Here is a 17,074-nt window from a genome sequence, read left to right on the forward strand (position 1 = left end):
ATCTTTGTTTAGCGTGTTAGCATGCTAACATTTGCTAATTGGAACTAAACACAAAGTGCAGCTGAGGCCGATGGGAATGTCATTAATTTTGCAGGCATTTGGTCATAAACTAAAGTATTAGATAAACTGAAATGTTGACCTGATGACAGTGCCAGATTAAAAGTTACCAATAAAGTTATTACAATTCATCCAGAGGGGGGATTTGGATATGTGTACCGAATTTACATGTCAATCCATGCAACAGTTGCTGAGATATTTCAGTCTGGACCAAATGTTGGACAGGCTGCCCAACATTTCCACCCCCAGAGCCATGCTAGTGTGGTTAAAATAAAATTACCAGCTCACGTTGTGCTTGTTGTACATGAAGGAGTTGGTGAGAATATTGTATTTTGTTGTCAAAATCCCCATTTTCACCTGTGTTTTTCCTCATTACAACTTCTGGAAGAGGAAATGAGTGTAATGCAGGCCACCCCCCTTTTGCACAGTGGGGGTAGGTTGTGGTTTGGTGCCATCACATGTGAGGGGGGGTGATATAGCAGTTTCATCAGTTTTTCTGTTAACTGCACTTCAACTTCCTTATTCACCCGTAAGTACCGTTTCCTCTTTTGCTTGCTGGTTCTTCTTCGGAGCGCAGCTTCGGCTAAGTCTGCCCTGTTAACCTGCCAAAGACGGCCAAATCTGCACTTTACAGTAAAGTAATAAAGTAATATGAATGCAGTCTGTTGCTGGCATCGACTTCTCTTCAGTGTTAAAGACTGACATTTCTCGTGCTGGGCCGTGGAGCTTGTGCAAGACTGGTGAGTACAGAGGGATCGCAGCAGAAGTCGAATCATTTACTGAGATATGAATGTTCTTCAGGTCCAACAGCATGATCACATAATGTTTGTTGTGTCTCCAGCTTCGATGCATCCCTTCATGTGTGTGTGTGTTTGACGTGACTGTATGTGTGTGTGAGAGAGAGGGAAGAGAGTGAAATGGTGTCTGCAGTCTGCAGTAGCATACACGCTGTGTGAGTCTTGAGTGTGTGTGTGTGATGTCGGGAGACACCAGCACCCTGTCCTGGAGGAGCATGTCTCCCACCAGCCGGTCAGATTCCTTGGATTTGTCTCCCACAACAACCGTCGCCAGGGACAGCGTCTTCCCGGTGAAGATCATCAAAGTGTGTTTCCTTAGCAACAGCTCCAACCTGGGCAAGAACTTCAAACTGGTCCGCTGTGAGGAGGGATGGACTGTCAGGGTATACTCTACTGTACTCTACTGTCCTCTACTGTGTACTCTACTCTACTGTACTCTACTGTCCTCTACTGTGTACTCTACTGTACTCTACTGTACTCTACTGTCCTCTACTGTGTACTCTACTCTACTGTACTCTACTGTCCTCTACTGTGTACTCTACTGTACTCTACTGTCCTCTACTATGTACTCTACTCTGCTGTACTCTACTGTACTCTACTGTCCTCTACTGTGTACTCTACTCTACTGTACTCTACTGTGTACTCTACTCTACTGTGTACTCTACTATGTACTCTACTGTACTCTACTGTCCTCTACTGTGTACTCTACTATGTACTCTACTGTACTCTACTGTGTACTCTACTATGTACTCTACTGTACTCTACTGTCCTCTACTGTGTACTCTACTGTACTCTACTGTGTACTCTACTATGTACTCTACTGTACTCTACTGTCCTCTACTATATACTCTACTATGTACTCTCCTCTACTGTACTCTACTATGTACTCTCCTCTGCTGTACTCTACTGTACTTTGCTGTCCTCTACTTTGCTTGACTCTACAATTCTTTTCTCTACTATTCTGTACTTTATTGTACTCTACCACACTATGCTATACTCCACTGTACTTTAGTGTACTCTACCACGGTTCTTTACTCTATTGTACTCTAATCTAATGTACTTTACTGTACTGTACTCTACTATACTGCATTTGACTCTATTTTCCTGTCCTGTCTGGACGGAGATGTACTATCATTATCAATTTTGTTGTTGCCGCACACTTCATCAGCTGCTTGTACAGTCTCATCCTCACATTTTGAGTCACAGCCCAGAGACATTACTGTGTGATTACTTCTGTCCCAGGCTATCATCAACATGGTGCTGTCCAGCGGCTGTGTGGGTCCAGACATAAAATACAGCCTCTGCTACGGCCTCCTCCTCAAACACCTCAAGTCCTCCGTGATACACTGGCTGCACCCGGACCTCACTGTGTCTGAACTAACCCAGCGCTACGAGCAGCAGCACCTGGAGGCTGAGTGGAGGTCAGTATTTCAGTCTGGTTATGCTACATGTACAGCACATGTATTTTAGATGTGTCCCGAATACATAGTACATATTAATATTACATGTGCTGTTTACTGATCTTCATAGCACATTGTTTTTGCAGTAAGTCAGAAAGAAATGTGCGTAATTCAACTAATGTGAAGGCAACAGACAAGTTAATGCTTTTTGATACTTTATTATATCATTTCTACAGTGTGAACATGCAACATAAAAGCCTATCAGAATCAGTACTGTAGTATGACAAAAGACAAAATGTTTGTCACGTTCTTTGTTTGTTTGTTTGTCCAGATACGACCTGAGGATCAGATACATCCCCTCAGACTACATGGAGAAATTCCAAGATGACAGAACCACCATGCTCTACTTTTACCAGCAGGTCAGTAATATGTGTGTGTCAGTTTTAGATCTTTACTGTCTCCCTCTTCACTAAGTACTCATATGGGATTAAGACTTGTTTAAGAATTAGGGTAATGGTTAGGTTAGGATCAGTGTTTATAATTGCTGTAGTCAATGGAAGGTGTGTGTGTGCAGGTAAGAAGTGACTACATGCAGCAGTATGCCTCAAAGGTCAGTGATGGGATGGCTCTTCAGCTCGGTTGTCTGGAAATAAGGTAATGTACAACCAAGAATGTCTCTGCTCCAGATCTAAGAAAACACGACAACAGTTTAACAGTCATCGTGAAATATTAAAGGCTGTTGGTTCATAAATATATAAATCACAAAAAAGTTCCTTTATTGTGTTTGCAGGAGATTCTACAAAGACATGAATCCAAATGGACTGGAGAAAAAGTCCAACTTCGAACTATTAGAGTAAGTCAAGGTTCCTGGTTTGAAACCCGGCTGTGTCTCTTTGTGACTGTGTGTGTTTTTGAAAAGGTGTGTTTGTTTTATGGTGGTGGTCTGACTTTCCTCCTTTAGGAAGGATGTGGGGCTGGACCTGTTCTTTCCCAGAGAGCTGATCAACAGCATGAAGGTAGAGAGCCCAAACTACTAGTGCTGAAGTTACATACTGCAATGAAATGTTCTATTTCTAATTTCTATTTTCAGTGATTGTTGTTTGTCTGTGTATCAGCCTAAGCAGCTACGACGGCTGATCCAGCAGACGTTCCAGGGCTACTCCTCTCTGAAGCAGGACCAGTGCATAACCCGGTTCTTCACCACTCTGGCTCAATGCTACAGTTACACACAGGAGAGCTTCGCCTGCCAGCTGGTGGTGAGGAGTTTTATGTGTGCACTAGTGAAAGATTGTTAGCTATTTCTTGTCACATTTCAAGCTAAATGTGTGTGTCCTGTGTCTTTAGCATGGCTGGAATCTAACAATAGACCTGGTCATTGACCCTGAAGGCATCAGTCAGCAAACTGAAAACTCCACAGTGAGCTCCCCGTCTCTTTTCTCTTTTTACTCGTCAGCTGTTTGTGAAGTCATACAACATGAAAGATGACAAGATATGCAAAGAAATTTAATTAAGTAAAAAAACAGGTCATGATTCAGCGCACATCTGTATGAAAACATGTGGATTACATAATATATGATGGATGAGCTAAACCATGTATAATATGAAAAAGATCACATGGAGTATGCAAGCCAGTGAAAGGCTCTAAAACCATTAATACACTGGATGCAACACTGGGAAATTAAGACAACAAAGATGTAAATTTACAGCAAAGAATGTCCCACTATGAGCCCAGATCTATCATAATGTATATAAACACACAGAATCCCTGCTTTATTTTAACACCTTGATCTCTTCTGCAGCCCGTCTGTTTGGCCACGTTCTCTCAGGTGCGCAGTATCTCCTGCTCTGCTGAGAGTGACGGTCGGGCTCTGCTCACTGTGCACATCGAGGGAGCCAAACAGGTAACTCTAGCTTAAAGGAACAGTGCAACGTTTTGTGAAATATGCTTATTTGCTATTTCACTGAGAGTTAGATTCATGTCTGTGTAGCATTAGCTTGGCATTTGTTTAACCTGTGCAAAAACTAAAGTGTATAAATGACAAGTGTGGTTTTAAGGGGACTTCCTGCAGTCTTGTGGTGGAGGAGTTTTTTTACCTTTGACCAGGCCGGACTAGCTCTCAACCCGTGTTTCAGAGCACTTTCACATATTGTAAATGATGCTCTGCCCTGAGGTTAAGATGCAAAGCTTTTTGCAGCAGTTTAACACAAAGTAAATCTCTTGTATCTTCACCCCTCCAGCCGCTGTCAGTGAACACCTCCTCCCTGGCTGTGGCAGAAAACATGGCCGACCTGATTGACGGCTACTGCCGGCTGGAAGGCAGCTCTGAGAGCTCGCTCATTATCCGGCTCAGCAAAGGTACATTTAAAACATGTGTTGTGTGCCCTAAATCATGTTGGATTGACGACTACAACTAAATCAAATGTGGGATTCTTTCAGGGAGAGACACAAGACTGAAATTGCCTGACGTCCCTCAACGGTGAGTGTGATGCATCATATTGGAAAGTAATGAAACACACATTGTGGGTGAAGCTTTTTGTGTATTAATTCTTTCACACCTTCCACCTCCTTTAAGTTCTGGTCATATTTTAACATTTATGTCTCTCAGGTGGACCAAAAGCATTGTAGTTCAAATGGGCTGTAGTTGAAATGTTGTTGACTGCTTGACATTTACAAACTAAAATGTCTCTCTCTCTTCCAGTTGTGGCCCCAGGGGTCCTGATAGAGGTTTGAGTAAGTCTAATGACTAATTTATAAATTCCACAAAAGCTACTCTGCTTATGTAATTTACATGATTCACATGGCCTAATAAACAATGATTGGTTTCCTTCACTTCAGGTTTGGATATTTACGCTGAGATCCCAGAGGCCACAGCAGACTCTGGTGGTGAGTAAATTTACCCTGATATCCCATACGAATGCATCGTTGATAGTGATAGCTTCACACTTTTCACTTGTCAGCCTGCTGTTAGTTCTGTCATGCTTCGCAGCAGGTTTCAGTTTCAACCAAAACGCTTGCCACCCATGTTCAAGAACTGCCTACGTGAAAAGGCTACAGACTTGTGTTGGTTTCAATTTCCACACATCTGAGCTCTTTCTTCCCTAAATTACATGCAGGAGCTTCAACATGTAACTCACTTCTATACCTACATTTATATTTGGTGATTTAAGCAGATCTCCTCAACTTTCCCTCTGTTTCTTAATGTCTGTGTTTAGAGAAGTATCGGCTCTGCAGAGATGATGTCATCGTGGGTCGGATCCTGGGTGAGGGATTCTTCGGAGAGGTGCACGATGGAGTTTATAAAAGCCCAGTGAGTTCATCTGTTGTCTAAGTATCATCACAAAAACACAAAATGAAAACATGTTTGTAAATGAGTACACTGCCATGGTGAAAGATGTGTGTGTGTGTGTGTGTGTGTGTGTGTGTTTGCAGACAGGAGAGAGGATCTGTGTAGCCATTAAAACGTGTAAGGACTGTTCAGCTGACGTGAAGGAGAAGTTTCTCAGTGAAGCCGGTGAGTATGGGGCTTTTGCAGTGATTTCCTATAAAAACACTTGCACTTGCACGTCTTGGTCACACATTCAGGTCTCAGGGTTTGTGATGCAACTGAAAAACCTGACAGATGTTCACAACAGGAAGTGAAGTAAACATTTTCCTTAAATAGTAAAATCACTTTTGGTGGTAGAATTTTACTCACATGAAAATGAGACTGATTATTGTTTTAATCACAGTAAACATGGAATAGAAAGAAGCAATTTCAGATTAAAATGCAAAGACAGGAGAGTGGTGTATCTGAGTTTTGAACGTTTCATCAATCAGAAGATTGCTGTAGTCGACTTCCTGTTGCCTGGTTGTGGCTTTGTGAAAAAGCCGAGAATGGAGGCTGCGGCAGCCTCAGGGTGAGACTGACTGAAAGTGTAGGCTTAGATAGATAACAAGTCAATTTCCATATAAAGCAGTCCCAGAACAACATCAGCATTCATTTGGAGTCATGTTTCTGTCACCTGATTAATATAAATCCAATATTCACTCTTCTTTTAGCTCCGTTTTGATCTCTACCAACTCCTGAGGGAAATATGTGGCTCTTTAGCTGCTAAATGGTCCACTGAGTTCAACAGCTAGTTGCTAACTTTATACAGTGTCTTTTTTGAGCTTTTTAACTGATGGAGACTAAGTTGATGAGAGTGTTCAGAGTGAACCAAAACTTTAAATGTTCCATGAATCCCAAACAATAACCAATAACAAGATGCTAACAAGACCTGCAGAAGTGGTGGTAGTTTGTGGGTTCGTCACTATGGGCAACACCTTGGCGAAAGTCAAATAAACACAGCACTTAGATTACATTTCTTAATAATGGTTTTCCTGTAAAGTAAAACTGAAAGCTTGGTGTTGCCCAGATAGTCTAGTGGTTAAGAGACACACCAGAGTAATCTCTATTTCTCTGTGTCGATTCTGGCCAACGACCATAATTAGAAATGAATTCCCCTCTCTGCCTCCCACCCACGTTTCCTCTAAAAGTCTTCTTCATTTTCTTTCTCTGATATTAAGAAAATATAAATGATATAATGTGATATTCTATTGATCCCAGGCTTGATGAAACATTTGGATCATCCCCACATTGTGCGTCTGATCGGAGTCATTGAGGTCGATCCTGTCTGGATTGTCATGGAGCTCTATAAACATGGAGAGGTGTGTGTTTGCATGTGTGTGTTTGAATGGCTGATTTGCTTTTGTGTAAAATATGAAACAATGAAGTTGATCCAAAATTGGTAAGTAAATAAATAAATACACAATATAAGTTATATAAATGAAAACTGTACTGTATCTACTGTAAGTAGATGTTTTTGTTTCTGTGACAGCTGGGCAACTATCTCGTGGAGGAGCAGTACATCCTGACCACGGCAACGTTAATCCTGTACTGTCTACAGATCTGCAAAGCCTTGGCTTACCTGGAGGGACTCAGTATGGTGCACAGGTAAGAGAGCCTCATATATATATATATATATATATATTTGTGACACTTTTCCTGAGAGAAAACCTAAATATCAGCAAAGACGTTGAGCTAACGAGAGCACACGTGACCAGCAGATGCTAACATTAGAATATTGCATTATTCATTTGTTGCTTTAATGTGATGTGATAAGTTTAAAATGGTTAAAAGATTGATGATCTAATGACATACATGATGTCTTATTTAGAACTGTTTCTTTACCCTTCATCTCATCTTTTGGTTCCCGTCTGGTTTCTGTTCTGCTGTAGAGATATAGCGGTGAGAAATGTCTTGGTGGCGTCTCCTGAATGCGTCAAGCTCGGCGACTTTGGCCTTTCTCGCTATGTTGACGAACAAGAGTATTATAAAGGTACACTCACATACACACACACTCTTACAAGTTCATTTTGGGTATTAGTTACCTTCAGCATGCATTCACATTATTCTAATCTTTGTAAAAGTAAAAATACATGTCCAGTCTGTATTTTTGTCCTTTTCTCTTCTTTGTGCAGCCTCAGTTAGTCGACTACCGATCAAATGGATGGCACCAGAGTCCATCAACTTCAGGCGCTTCACCACAGCGAGTGATGTCTGGATGTTTGGTGAGAGATCTTAGAGTGCCTTTTTAAAATGTGTCTGAACGTGAATATAAACGTAGACTCGACCGGAAACAGAAATGATGCTATTCATGACTTTGTCATCATTTATGAGGCTGTAGGTTGTGGTTTGCATCACATTCAAACGTTTTCTTACTCACATGTAAATATGGAGTCAGAATTGTTCATTTTCAGTGTTTAATAGATTAATACATTTTTGAAAAGCAAGTTTAAAACCATTAATTCAATTGCAGTAGCGGCAGTAACAGTAGCAGTAGTAGTGTGGGGGATGTGTCTGTTTTTTAGCCTATAAGAAATGAATTAAACTGTGTGTTTGTCTGCTCTCACGTCATCATGAGGTCGTGTGTGTGTGTGATCAACCAGGTGTGTGTGTGTGGGAGGTCTTCTCGATGGCCCAGCAGCCGTTCTTCTGGCTGGAGAACGGGCAGGTGATCAACCAGCTGGAGTTGGGAGTTCGACTCCCCAAACCGCAACTCTGCCCGCCCACCATCTACTCCCTGCTCACCCGCTGCTGGGCCTACGAGCCGCATGCCCGGCCCAGCTTCAGCCAGCTAGTCTGCTCCCTGAGGTGCACACAAACACTCTTTTATTCTCCACTGCTGCACCCAACACTTAACTTACTTGTAGTTTTCTTTTTTGGATGTTTTTTTCTCCTCTTTTTATCCCTGTGCGGACTTTTGTATGAAGTAATATCACAGTCCTGAAATGGATTTTATAAACCCCAAACCAGCCTGGGTTGTAATGATAATACAATAAACCAGTCATGTTTTGAAATACAAGAAATATGAAAATGAAATACAAGATTAAATGTGTTTTTATCATCTTATGAACTGTCCCTTATACATTTGAGACTAGGACACCCTTACACACTCACTAAGTGATGTCTGCGTTTGTGTGTTCGACAGCGAGCTCCACAGGATGCAGACGGAGCAGGAGGTGGATGTGAGGCATGAAAAAGCACGCTCCTCCATCCCACCAATATTTGACCCCAACCACACCGACCCTCCACCCAAGGTACTAGTTAGTGCCTTGGTAGTTAATTTCATTTCTAAAACCAGCTCAGCTTGTGTGTCTGTCCACTATATTTACACGACAGTGATGGTTCAACGACTTAATCGGCTAGCAAGCAGGCTAATCATCTAACCACAGTAAACACAATGTGCATTCAATTCTGAAATGGTCAACATTTTGTTTGTTTGCTCAGATTTGATGTATTTTTATGGTTTGTCTTTATTTGCATTTGCTTTTCATTTTCTTGTTTCATTTACGTGTTATGAATTTAAAATATCTGTAAAAATGTTTTAAAGTGGACCCACTAGCAACCACTTTTGTAGAAGTTTGGGGGATCCAGTTAAAGAGTAACGAATAAAGAGCTGATGGCCTCCAAGCTGAGGCTGTGCCCTTTTAATTACACGTCCTCTCTTTCCCTTTCTCACCAGCCATCCAGAATACAAGGCAACACCCTTCCTCGGGTCTCACGCACACAGGTGTCTACACACACACACACACACACACACACACACATGTAAGTGTAAGATTTAGGTTTAACTTTGCTATTTCAATCCCCAGCTGTGACTTTCTGTTTTATTATAGAGAGAAAACATACTGAATAAAATCTGCAAATGTTCTGAAACCAAATATAATAGTGAAAATGATTAAGTGTAAATGCTGACAGGTAACACATACAATAACTGAACCTCCCAAATTACATCAAACATGAAAAGGAAGCTTCTTGTTGAGTCATGTTCTGCAATGTCAGCTGCTGTGAAAACTGAATGGCTAAGCAACAACATGGAAATAAACTGAGTGAGCTCATTTGAGTTCGTATCTGAGGGAGGAAATACATTTTAATATGTAAGATAATTATCTAGAAACTGAGTAAAAGCTGCACAAATGACACCAGGTTCAAGGGAAAGACGATCATACAAACCAAGTTATACTGTTTTGACTGTAGCAGAAATAGTGACATTTAAATGTGTGTGTGTGTGTGTGTGTGTGTGTGTGTGTGTGTGTGTGTAGGGAACAGACAGGGATAGCAGGCCGGTGTGGGAGAAAGAGAGAGCACAAGTGGAGGACACTTTACAAAGACAAAGAAGAGAGATGCTGATGGATAAACAGTGGCTGGAGCAGGAGGAGAGACAACTGGTGAGATACCACACACACACACACACACACACACACACACACACACATTCATATAGTCAGGTATCATAGCAGAACATGACTTTCACTGTTAGTAAAAGGAAACACAGGAAGTCGTTTGTGGCCTCAAGAATGTGACGAAACGATGGAAGAGACGGCGTGACGTGTCTCTGGCAGGCACATGATGTGTTTGAGTAAATGTGATGAAATCTCAGAGTTGAAATAGCCGTCAGTAACGTGACAGTAACGAGACTTCATATATCTTCCTGAAGTTGCCAACTCACCTACGTTATGTAAACACAGCCATTGATCATCGCTGCATTCACCACATTGCTCCTGTTTTTCTGCAGGATCCTGCCGTGCAAGTGGATTCAAACGTCAAGGTAATGCAAATGATTTGAGAGGCATATTAAAGCTGCATTAAGCATGTTCGGACCACAAAGGGGCAGAGACCTACCTGGTAATGTACTGTACGTCATACACGTTGGTTTTCTGCCTCTTATAAGGTTTCACAGGATTCACATCCTCTTTTCTTTGTTGTTTGCAGGCCCCTGAAAAAAGCCCTGGAAACAGTGAGTCCACATTAAAAGGCCTCGTTTCAGCTGGCAGCTCTCTTAAACAAGTTTTACTGTTTCTAACTGCTTGCACCCAAATATTAATTACAACATGTACAGCAGGTGGCACATACAAAAGAGCAACAGTATGTGAATGTAAACCTTTTACAATATTTTCAAAATATATGAGATATTTTCATCATATATTGTATACAGAATACGCAGAGTCACATTAGAAGTCTACAGAGTGTCATACATATGTGCAGAAAATGTGTGTGTCAACAAAATGTGCAGATATGCAGCTTTTTCTGTCTCTTTCAGGTCCTCCAGAGAAGCCCCCAATGCCTCCCGCAGCCACACAGGTAAAATAAACACCTCTCTGCTATACATCTGGAAGAAAATATACTTCAATCCTGTTACTTTATTAAGAAAAGAACCATCAGCAAGTGAGAAAAGTTGATATGTTTTGTACAGCTGACATTTTTAGTGCTGAAATGGAGATATATATATTCAGTTTGGTCTTTAAAGAGTGTGTTATGTGTTGTGTTGGTGTAGTCCCAGCCCACGGCTGAGCTGGACCGATCAGGTGATCAGGTTTACACCAGTGTCATGGCGATGGTGAAACAGGTGGTCCAGCTGAAGAATGACGTCAACACACTGCCTGCCTCCGAGTATCCCAACGCTGTCAAAGTAGGTGCCTCGCCGTGTGCTGTTGTTTGTTTTGGTGCGCGCAAACAAAAGATGACAAACACTTTCCCAACTCTCTCCCTCGTCCACCGTCAGGCGGTCGGCGTCACTCTTCGTAGCCTGATTCAAAGTGTCGATGAGATCCTGCCCTCTCTGCACAGCTCTGTCACAACAGAGGTAGGCCTCACTTCATCTCTCTTTGCATCAAACGCTGTCCTGTACATGCATGCAGTCAACAGATCTCCTCTCCGTCTCAGATCGAGGGCACTAAGAAACTGCTGAACAAGGACTTAGGGGAGCTGATCAGCAAGATGCGTCTGGCCCAGCAGAACTACATAACCTCGCTGAAGGAGGAATGTCAGCGGCAGATGTTGGCGGCCGCTCACACTGTAGCGCTGGACTCCAAAAACCTGCTGGACGCTGTGGACCAGGCTCGAGTCAGGGCCAACCTGGCCAAGCCCAGACCTGCATCGCAAGATGCAGAGGATTCTGGGGAATGAGGAGAGAGCAAGTTCTCTATTAATGGACTTGAAACAAGGACATGAAATTTAGGTTTAATTATGAGGGGGCACGTTTATGGACGTTGTGTTCCCGTGCTCATGCTAATGAAAGATGTCATAATATATTTGTATTTTCTCCTAAAGAAATCAAACCACCACAATGTATAAAAGCAACAAAGTTTATACTGTTTTTTATTCTTTTTACTATTTTTACTATTAAAGGCAATGACTTTGTGTGTTGTTCTTCCTTTCGTGTTATTAGACAACAGTGGTCTGAACTGCACAGACACCTTTTAATGCTATGTTATGTCAGAGTGACGTAGAATAGGAATCTGGTATCCTGGCTGAGCAGATGCTAACATGGAGCTCTACAGCAGCGTGTTCTGCTCACTCTTGTCACGTACGGTACGTTTGATTGCAGGCTGTAATCTCTGTTCTTGCACCGTCAATAACAAGCTGTGACACAATGGGAAAAACAGACTTGTACTATCTTGCAGCAAGTTACATGATGCCAGGTGGTTCAAGCAGGGGCGTTGCAGCTTAACTCATAATTGGTTTATGAAGCATTACATGGTTTTTGTAATTTTTAGTTTCGTGACATGAAGGCTTTTAAGTTTTAATTCATTTAATTATTTTAATTTAAAACTCCACGGAGCAGACTATATAGTCAGCTACACAACACTCCACCTTAAAAGATCGAAGGTTGGTTTTATCAAGGAAGTCAAAGCCAGTTTTACAAGATTTCACAGAAAACAGATCTGAGGAAACGTGAAGAGATAAAGGGTAACTTGGTTTAACTGCCAGAATTGTCCCAGTTATATAATGGATGAATTAACACATAGTATTGCTATATTTATATTCTCTATATTGTTTCAGCAGGATATCATGTTTAGTTCCTAATATGAAACACATCCTATGTTTCCCATAATGCAACTCAACACATGCAACTTGACACAGGTTCATACAGGTCACTGATGTATCACACTGGATGGCATTTTAATTTACATATCTGAGAAGCAGAAGCAGGTTTGAACAGGTTCTGAGAAGCAGAGTTAGACTCCACTGCAGAGGTTACAGGCCCATATAACCGAACAGAAAGAACAAGTGTTGCAGAGTCACAGAACAAAATGTGGATTTTGCATCTGTTGTTTCCAAATAACCTGTTGTGTTACATTATTTTACCTGAAAGCCCCACACATACTTTCTGAACACAGCGTTACTGTATGGCATCCCTGAGCATGTCCTCAGGTATAAATGACAAAGTAAGCATTATATTTACATATCTGGCCAAACCAGTGCAGGTTTACAGATTCATTCTTCCCTTAAGCTGAATGCAGATTCCTCTGTGATAGCAGCCTTAAGAGAGACGTGAAATACCTTTGTTTCAACACTTTCCTGTTACAGATGAGTCTCGATGCAGCATTTTGTAATGATTTGTCCTCCGAGAGTAGTTAGTCTTGGCTGTCATTTACAACCACATTTCTTTGACTATCAAAGCATCTTTGGCTTTGTTTAAAACAAACTTGACGGGAGAGTGTGCACACCTTAAAGTCAACTCTGACCCATGCCTACGAAGATGGTGAGGTGGTGAATTGAATGATGCCTCCCACACATTTAATTTTGTAATGACTTTTCATGGATGAATGTGGGCGTGTAGAGGGCAGGATATGAGGCTGATCAACCTGCACACATAAATGGAACAGTGCCTGCAGATGAACATACACACAGCCCCTTGTCTTATATAAGGCGACTCTTCAGGTTAGGGCAGCCTGCAGTCGCCTCTTCACTCTCACAGTCAGACAGCAGTCAACATCGGTCAGGATCCGCTCGGCAGGTGAGGAATTTACATTTTACTGTAATCTCAGACCATTTTCAAACCAGAGACCTTTAAAGGGTGTCTGGTTTCAAGAGGATTACCTTAAAAATATAAACAATAGTAATCATTAGTCATACTTTCTGCCATCTACAATTAGAATGTTTCAAATGTTTAATTGCAACTCTCCAGGCGCTTCAAGCGTTTGCATGAAGTCTTTTTCGATCATGTTACATACTCATGTTGAGCAGACATATAGTTCAGTACAGTACTTTAATTTACATCCTACGCTTGAGATGCCAAACTTCCCACATTTATATAATTTATGTCTTGCTGACTGAGGGGCTGTTTGTACCAAATAATGCACAACACACATTTAACTTCTCCATCTCATAATGTTTCAATCATAGTAAAAAAAAGGCACCGGGGGAATACTTTACTTCCTGTTAGGATCATATTGTGCAACTACAGTGTATATGTGTGTGTAATGTTATCATACATGTTAAAATGAACACCTGCTGACTTGATAGATTGCTTCATTCTAAAGCTTTATCATTGTAGACCTTATATAGACACAGCGTATTATTATTATTATTATCATTATAAACTAGCACCCTTCAGGTAAGAACTGCTTCTTTTAAGGATGAAGAAGAAGTTGATCCTTGACGTGGACACAGGGGTGGATGATGCTCAGGCCATCATGGTGGCCCTCGCAGCCCCCGATGTGGAGATTTTGGGGATCACCTGCTGCCACGGCAACACGCCCCTGGAGAACGTCCTCAAGAACACACTGCGCGTCCTGAAAGTCTGCAACAGGCTGGATGTAAGTTTGTGGCTGACTGTAACTTCAGGGCCAAGGGAGCCCTCGTACTAAACTACCAACTAAAGCATTGGAGATTTGACCCACATGTGCTGCTATAGAAAGCCCAACATGTCATACTCCATCATACTCCACAGATCCCGGTGTACCGCGGCTGCTCAAAACCCCTGCTGGCCCGTAAACAACATGCTGGAGATTACCACGGGAAAGACGGGCTGGGCGACGTCCCGGATCCAGATGCTCCAGGCCTGGATCTGCTGCAGAAGAAAAAAGCTGTGCAGGCCATGATCAAGATGGTGAAAGAGAACCCGGGAGAGGTGAGACACACATGAGGAGCCTACAGTCACGATGGCTGCATCATTTTCTTTTGTTATCCTCGACTGATGTCACAAGAAAAAAGCTATTCAGAGACCATGCAAGATGAAATGTGTGTTGTCTGGTCTACAGGTCACTATAGTGGCCACGGCCCCCCTCACTAACCTGGCTGTTGCCGTGCAACTGGACCCTTCCCTCCCTAAGAAGCTGAAGGCGCTCTACATCATGGGAGGAAACATTGAATGTAGGTCTTTCGTTAAATCAATCTGTTGTATCTTTAATTCTTAATTCTCTCACTTACATTACATTACTGAGAATGATGACTGTGTGTGTGTGTGTGTGTGTGTGTGTGTGTGTGTGTGTGTGTGTGTGTGTGTGTACAGCCAGGGGGAACACCACAGTGTGTGGAGAGTTTAACTTCGTGGCTGACCCCGAGGCGGCCTACGTTGTGCTGGACCGCTACACCTGTCCCACCTACATCGCCACCTGGGAGTTCAGCTGCAGGAACAGCCTGCCATGGGTGAGGCTGAAAACACAACTTGAAGAGATCAATATATCATTAATAATATAATATCAGAGACTTTTGAACACTCTGTTTTCCTCCCTCAGTCTTTCTGTGACGACTGGCTGGCCCAAAACACTGAGAAGGCTGCCTTCATGAAAAAGATTGCGTGCCTTTCGATGACGGTGAGAGTGTGCAGACTGTGACAATATGAGGATGGAAACAATAAGAAAACAGATGCATTTAATACCATGTCCTTACAGCATTTTGTGATAAGTGATAACTCACAGTGTTTTTATCCCAATATTTCTGACACAGTTGAGTGCTATGAGGGTGTAACTTTAAATACATATGAAAGCTATAGATGTTGTTTGGGGGCCCTCTAGTCGCAGCTTGCAGTGCCCAACGGTCTTCAGTCACAACACGCCTAAATGTCTCTTCGTGATGTGCTGTTTCTGCAGAAAGCTCGGTCAGAAGACTATCAAAAGGAGATCACAGCAGGGAAAGGGTTCAACTCCTGCGACACCTACGCCATGGCTGCCGCCATCGACGACACCTTCATAACGGAGAGTGAGGAGGTGAGCAGCTTTTATCTGTTTAAAGTACAAAATATTTCTTGTTTAAATCATTTTCCAACACCTTCTTCTTGTCTTCTTCCACCAGGTTGCAGTGACAGTGGAGCTGGAGGGGACCTACACCCGAGGCATGATGGTGCTGGACTACATGGAGCTGCTGAACAAGAAGCACAAGGCCTCCATCATGAAGAAAGTTGACTTGGAGAAGTTCAAGCAAATGTTTGTGAACTCTCTGAAGTAGAGTGAGACTGTGACTGATGACATGGATGTGGTTCACTGAAATAAATAAAATGGCCTTTTGTTTGAAAACAGCAACATTTTGTAATGTTTACTTATGTTATTGATTACCAAATATACACAAAGAGAAGTTCATGATTTTCCCAGTTTGTTGTGGAAGAACTTGACTGACCTCAACCCCATCCAACACTTGTGGCTGAATGGGAGCAAATCAAGGCGCCAAACACGTCTAGATGTGCACCATATAAAATATTTATTTATGCCACATTTTAGCAGAATAGTACAAGCAGAGAAGAAGGGGTGCTGTTTTGCAATTAATTAATGAACCTTGTGAACTACGGTTGTTTGCACGCGAGCTCCTGCAGGTTATCTTTACAACACTATACACGGCAATTATCTGGTTCCTCCTGCTTTTGCAGCATCATGCGAGTACATTTTGCCAGAGCGATTTCGATCTGACTGCACAAATGGTCCCACCCAAGGGTGTAGCTGCAACAGCAGGACCAGAACAAGTCTGACTCGAAACAATATAAATAGTACATTACAAACTCTATCAAAAGCCATCTCAAAAGTGGCAAATATTTGACTTGCATCTTAAAATAAAACATGATAAAGCTGTGTTTAATTTGAGTGGGGATTCTTGTTTGGACTTTTCGTATTTGCGGTGTCTGTTTTTTTAATTCATATGTGGCTTTTTATTTTTAGACATTTGTTGTGGCCTTTTGCTTTTTCAAGAGTTTGAGTTTTTACAACAGATGTGGTGATAAACGGCTGCACAAATGTCCCTCCATACACCTTATGTTGGTGCCAAATAATCTTTTACATGACATGATTATTACATTTGTAGCCCCGCACACACTTGAGCAGCCTTACAACATGTTATATATACAAGCAAACACAAGTACATTTTGTAGTTTTTTGCGAGTGAGGAGGAGCATACACACTAATGATTTTACTGCAACATCTTTGACATACCAGGGAAAACAACCCCGCAACATTATCAAGGGACACACATTTTATTTATATGTTACATTTTAAATCAAAAATCTGCGCATGGTTATATTCAAAGC

At 41.9% G+C, this 17,074-nt stretch overlaps 2 protein-coding genes across 2 annotated transcripts; both read left to right on the forward strand.

The window, feature by feature from the left end:
- The first annotated feature begins 960 nt into the window (after window positions 1-960).
- Window positions 961-11,976, forward strand: LOC139306692 (protein-tyrosine kinase 2-beta-like). The gene is made up of 29 exons (XM_070930638.1): window positions 961-1,237; window positions 2,097-2,275; window positions 2,586-2,673; window positions 2,829-2,908; window positions 3,045-3,107; window positions 3,216-3,270; window positions 3,370-3,510; window positions 3,599-3,670; window positions 4,054-4,155; window positions 4,493-4,610; window positions 4,692-4,731; window positions 4,954-4,985; window positions 5,091-5,138; window positions 5,468-5,562; window positions 5,685-5,766; window positions 6,841-6,941; window positions 7,112-7,227; window positions 7,512-7,612; window positions 7,755-7,844; window positions 8,223-8,427; window positions 8,765-8,873; window positions 9,299-9,346; window positions 9,879-10,004; window positions 10,352-10,384; window positions 10,549-10,573; window positions 10,877-10,917; window positions 11,111-11,245; window positions 11,339-11,419; window positions 11,500-11,976. The coding sequence occupies exons 1-29, from the start codon at window positions 1,034-1,036 to the stop codon at window positions 11,740-11,742; spliced, it is 2,853 nt and encodes a 950-aa protein (XP_070786739.1). The 5' UTR covers window positions 961-1,033; the 3' UTR covers window positions 11,743-11,976.
- A 1,575-nt stretch (window positions 11,977-13,551) lies between these two features.
- LOC139306673 (inosine-uridine preferring nucleoside hydrolase-like) lies at window positions 13,552-16,082 on the forward strand. The gene is made up of 8 exons (XM_070930617.1): window positions 13,552-13,576; window positions 14,198-14,378; window positions 14,513-14,692; window positions 14,823-14,934; window positions 15,074-15,210; window positions 15,300-15,377; window positions 15,654-15,770; window positions 15,856-16,082. The coding sequence occupies exons 2-8, from the start codon at window positions 14,199-14,201 to the stop codon at window positions 16,006-16,008; spliced, it is 957 nt and encodes a 318-aa protein (XP_070786718.1). The 5' UTR covers window positions 13,552-13,576; window position 14,198; the 3' UTR covers window positions 16,009-16,082.
- Window positions 16,083-17,074: the final 992 nt, after the last annotated feature.

The sequence above is a fragment of the Enoplosus armatus genome, chromosome 24 (assembly GCF_043641665.1).
Source record: "Enoplosus armatus isolate fEnoArm2 chromosome 24, fEnoArm2.hap1, whole genome shotgun sequence".
Taxonomy (NCBI): Eukaryota; Metazoa; Chordata; class Actinopteri; order Centrarchiformes; family Enoplosidae; genus Enoplosus; species Enoplosus armatus.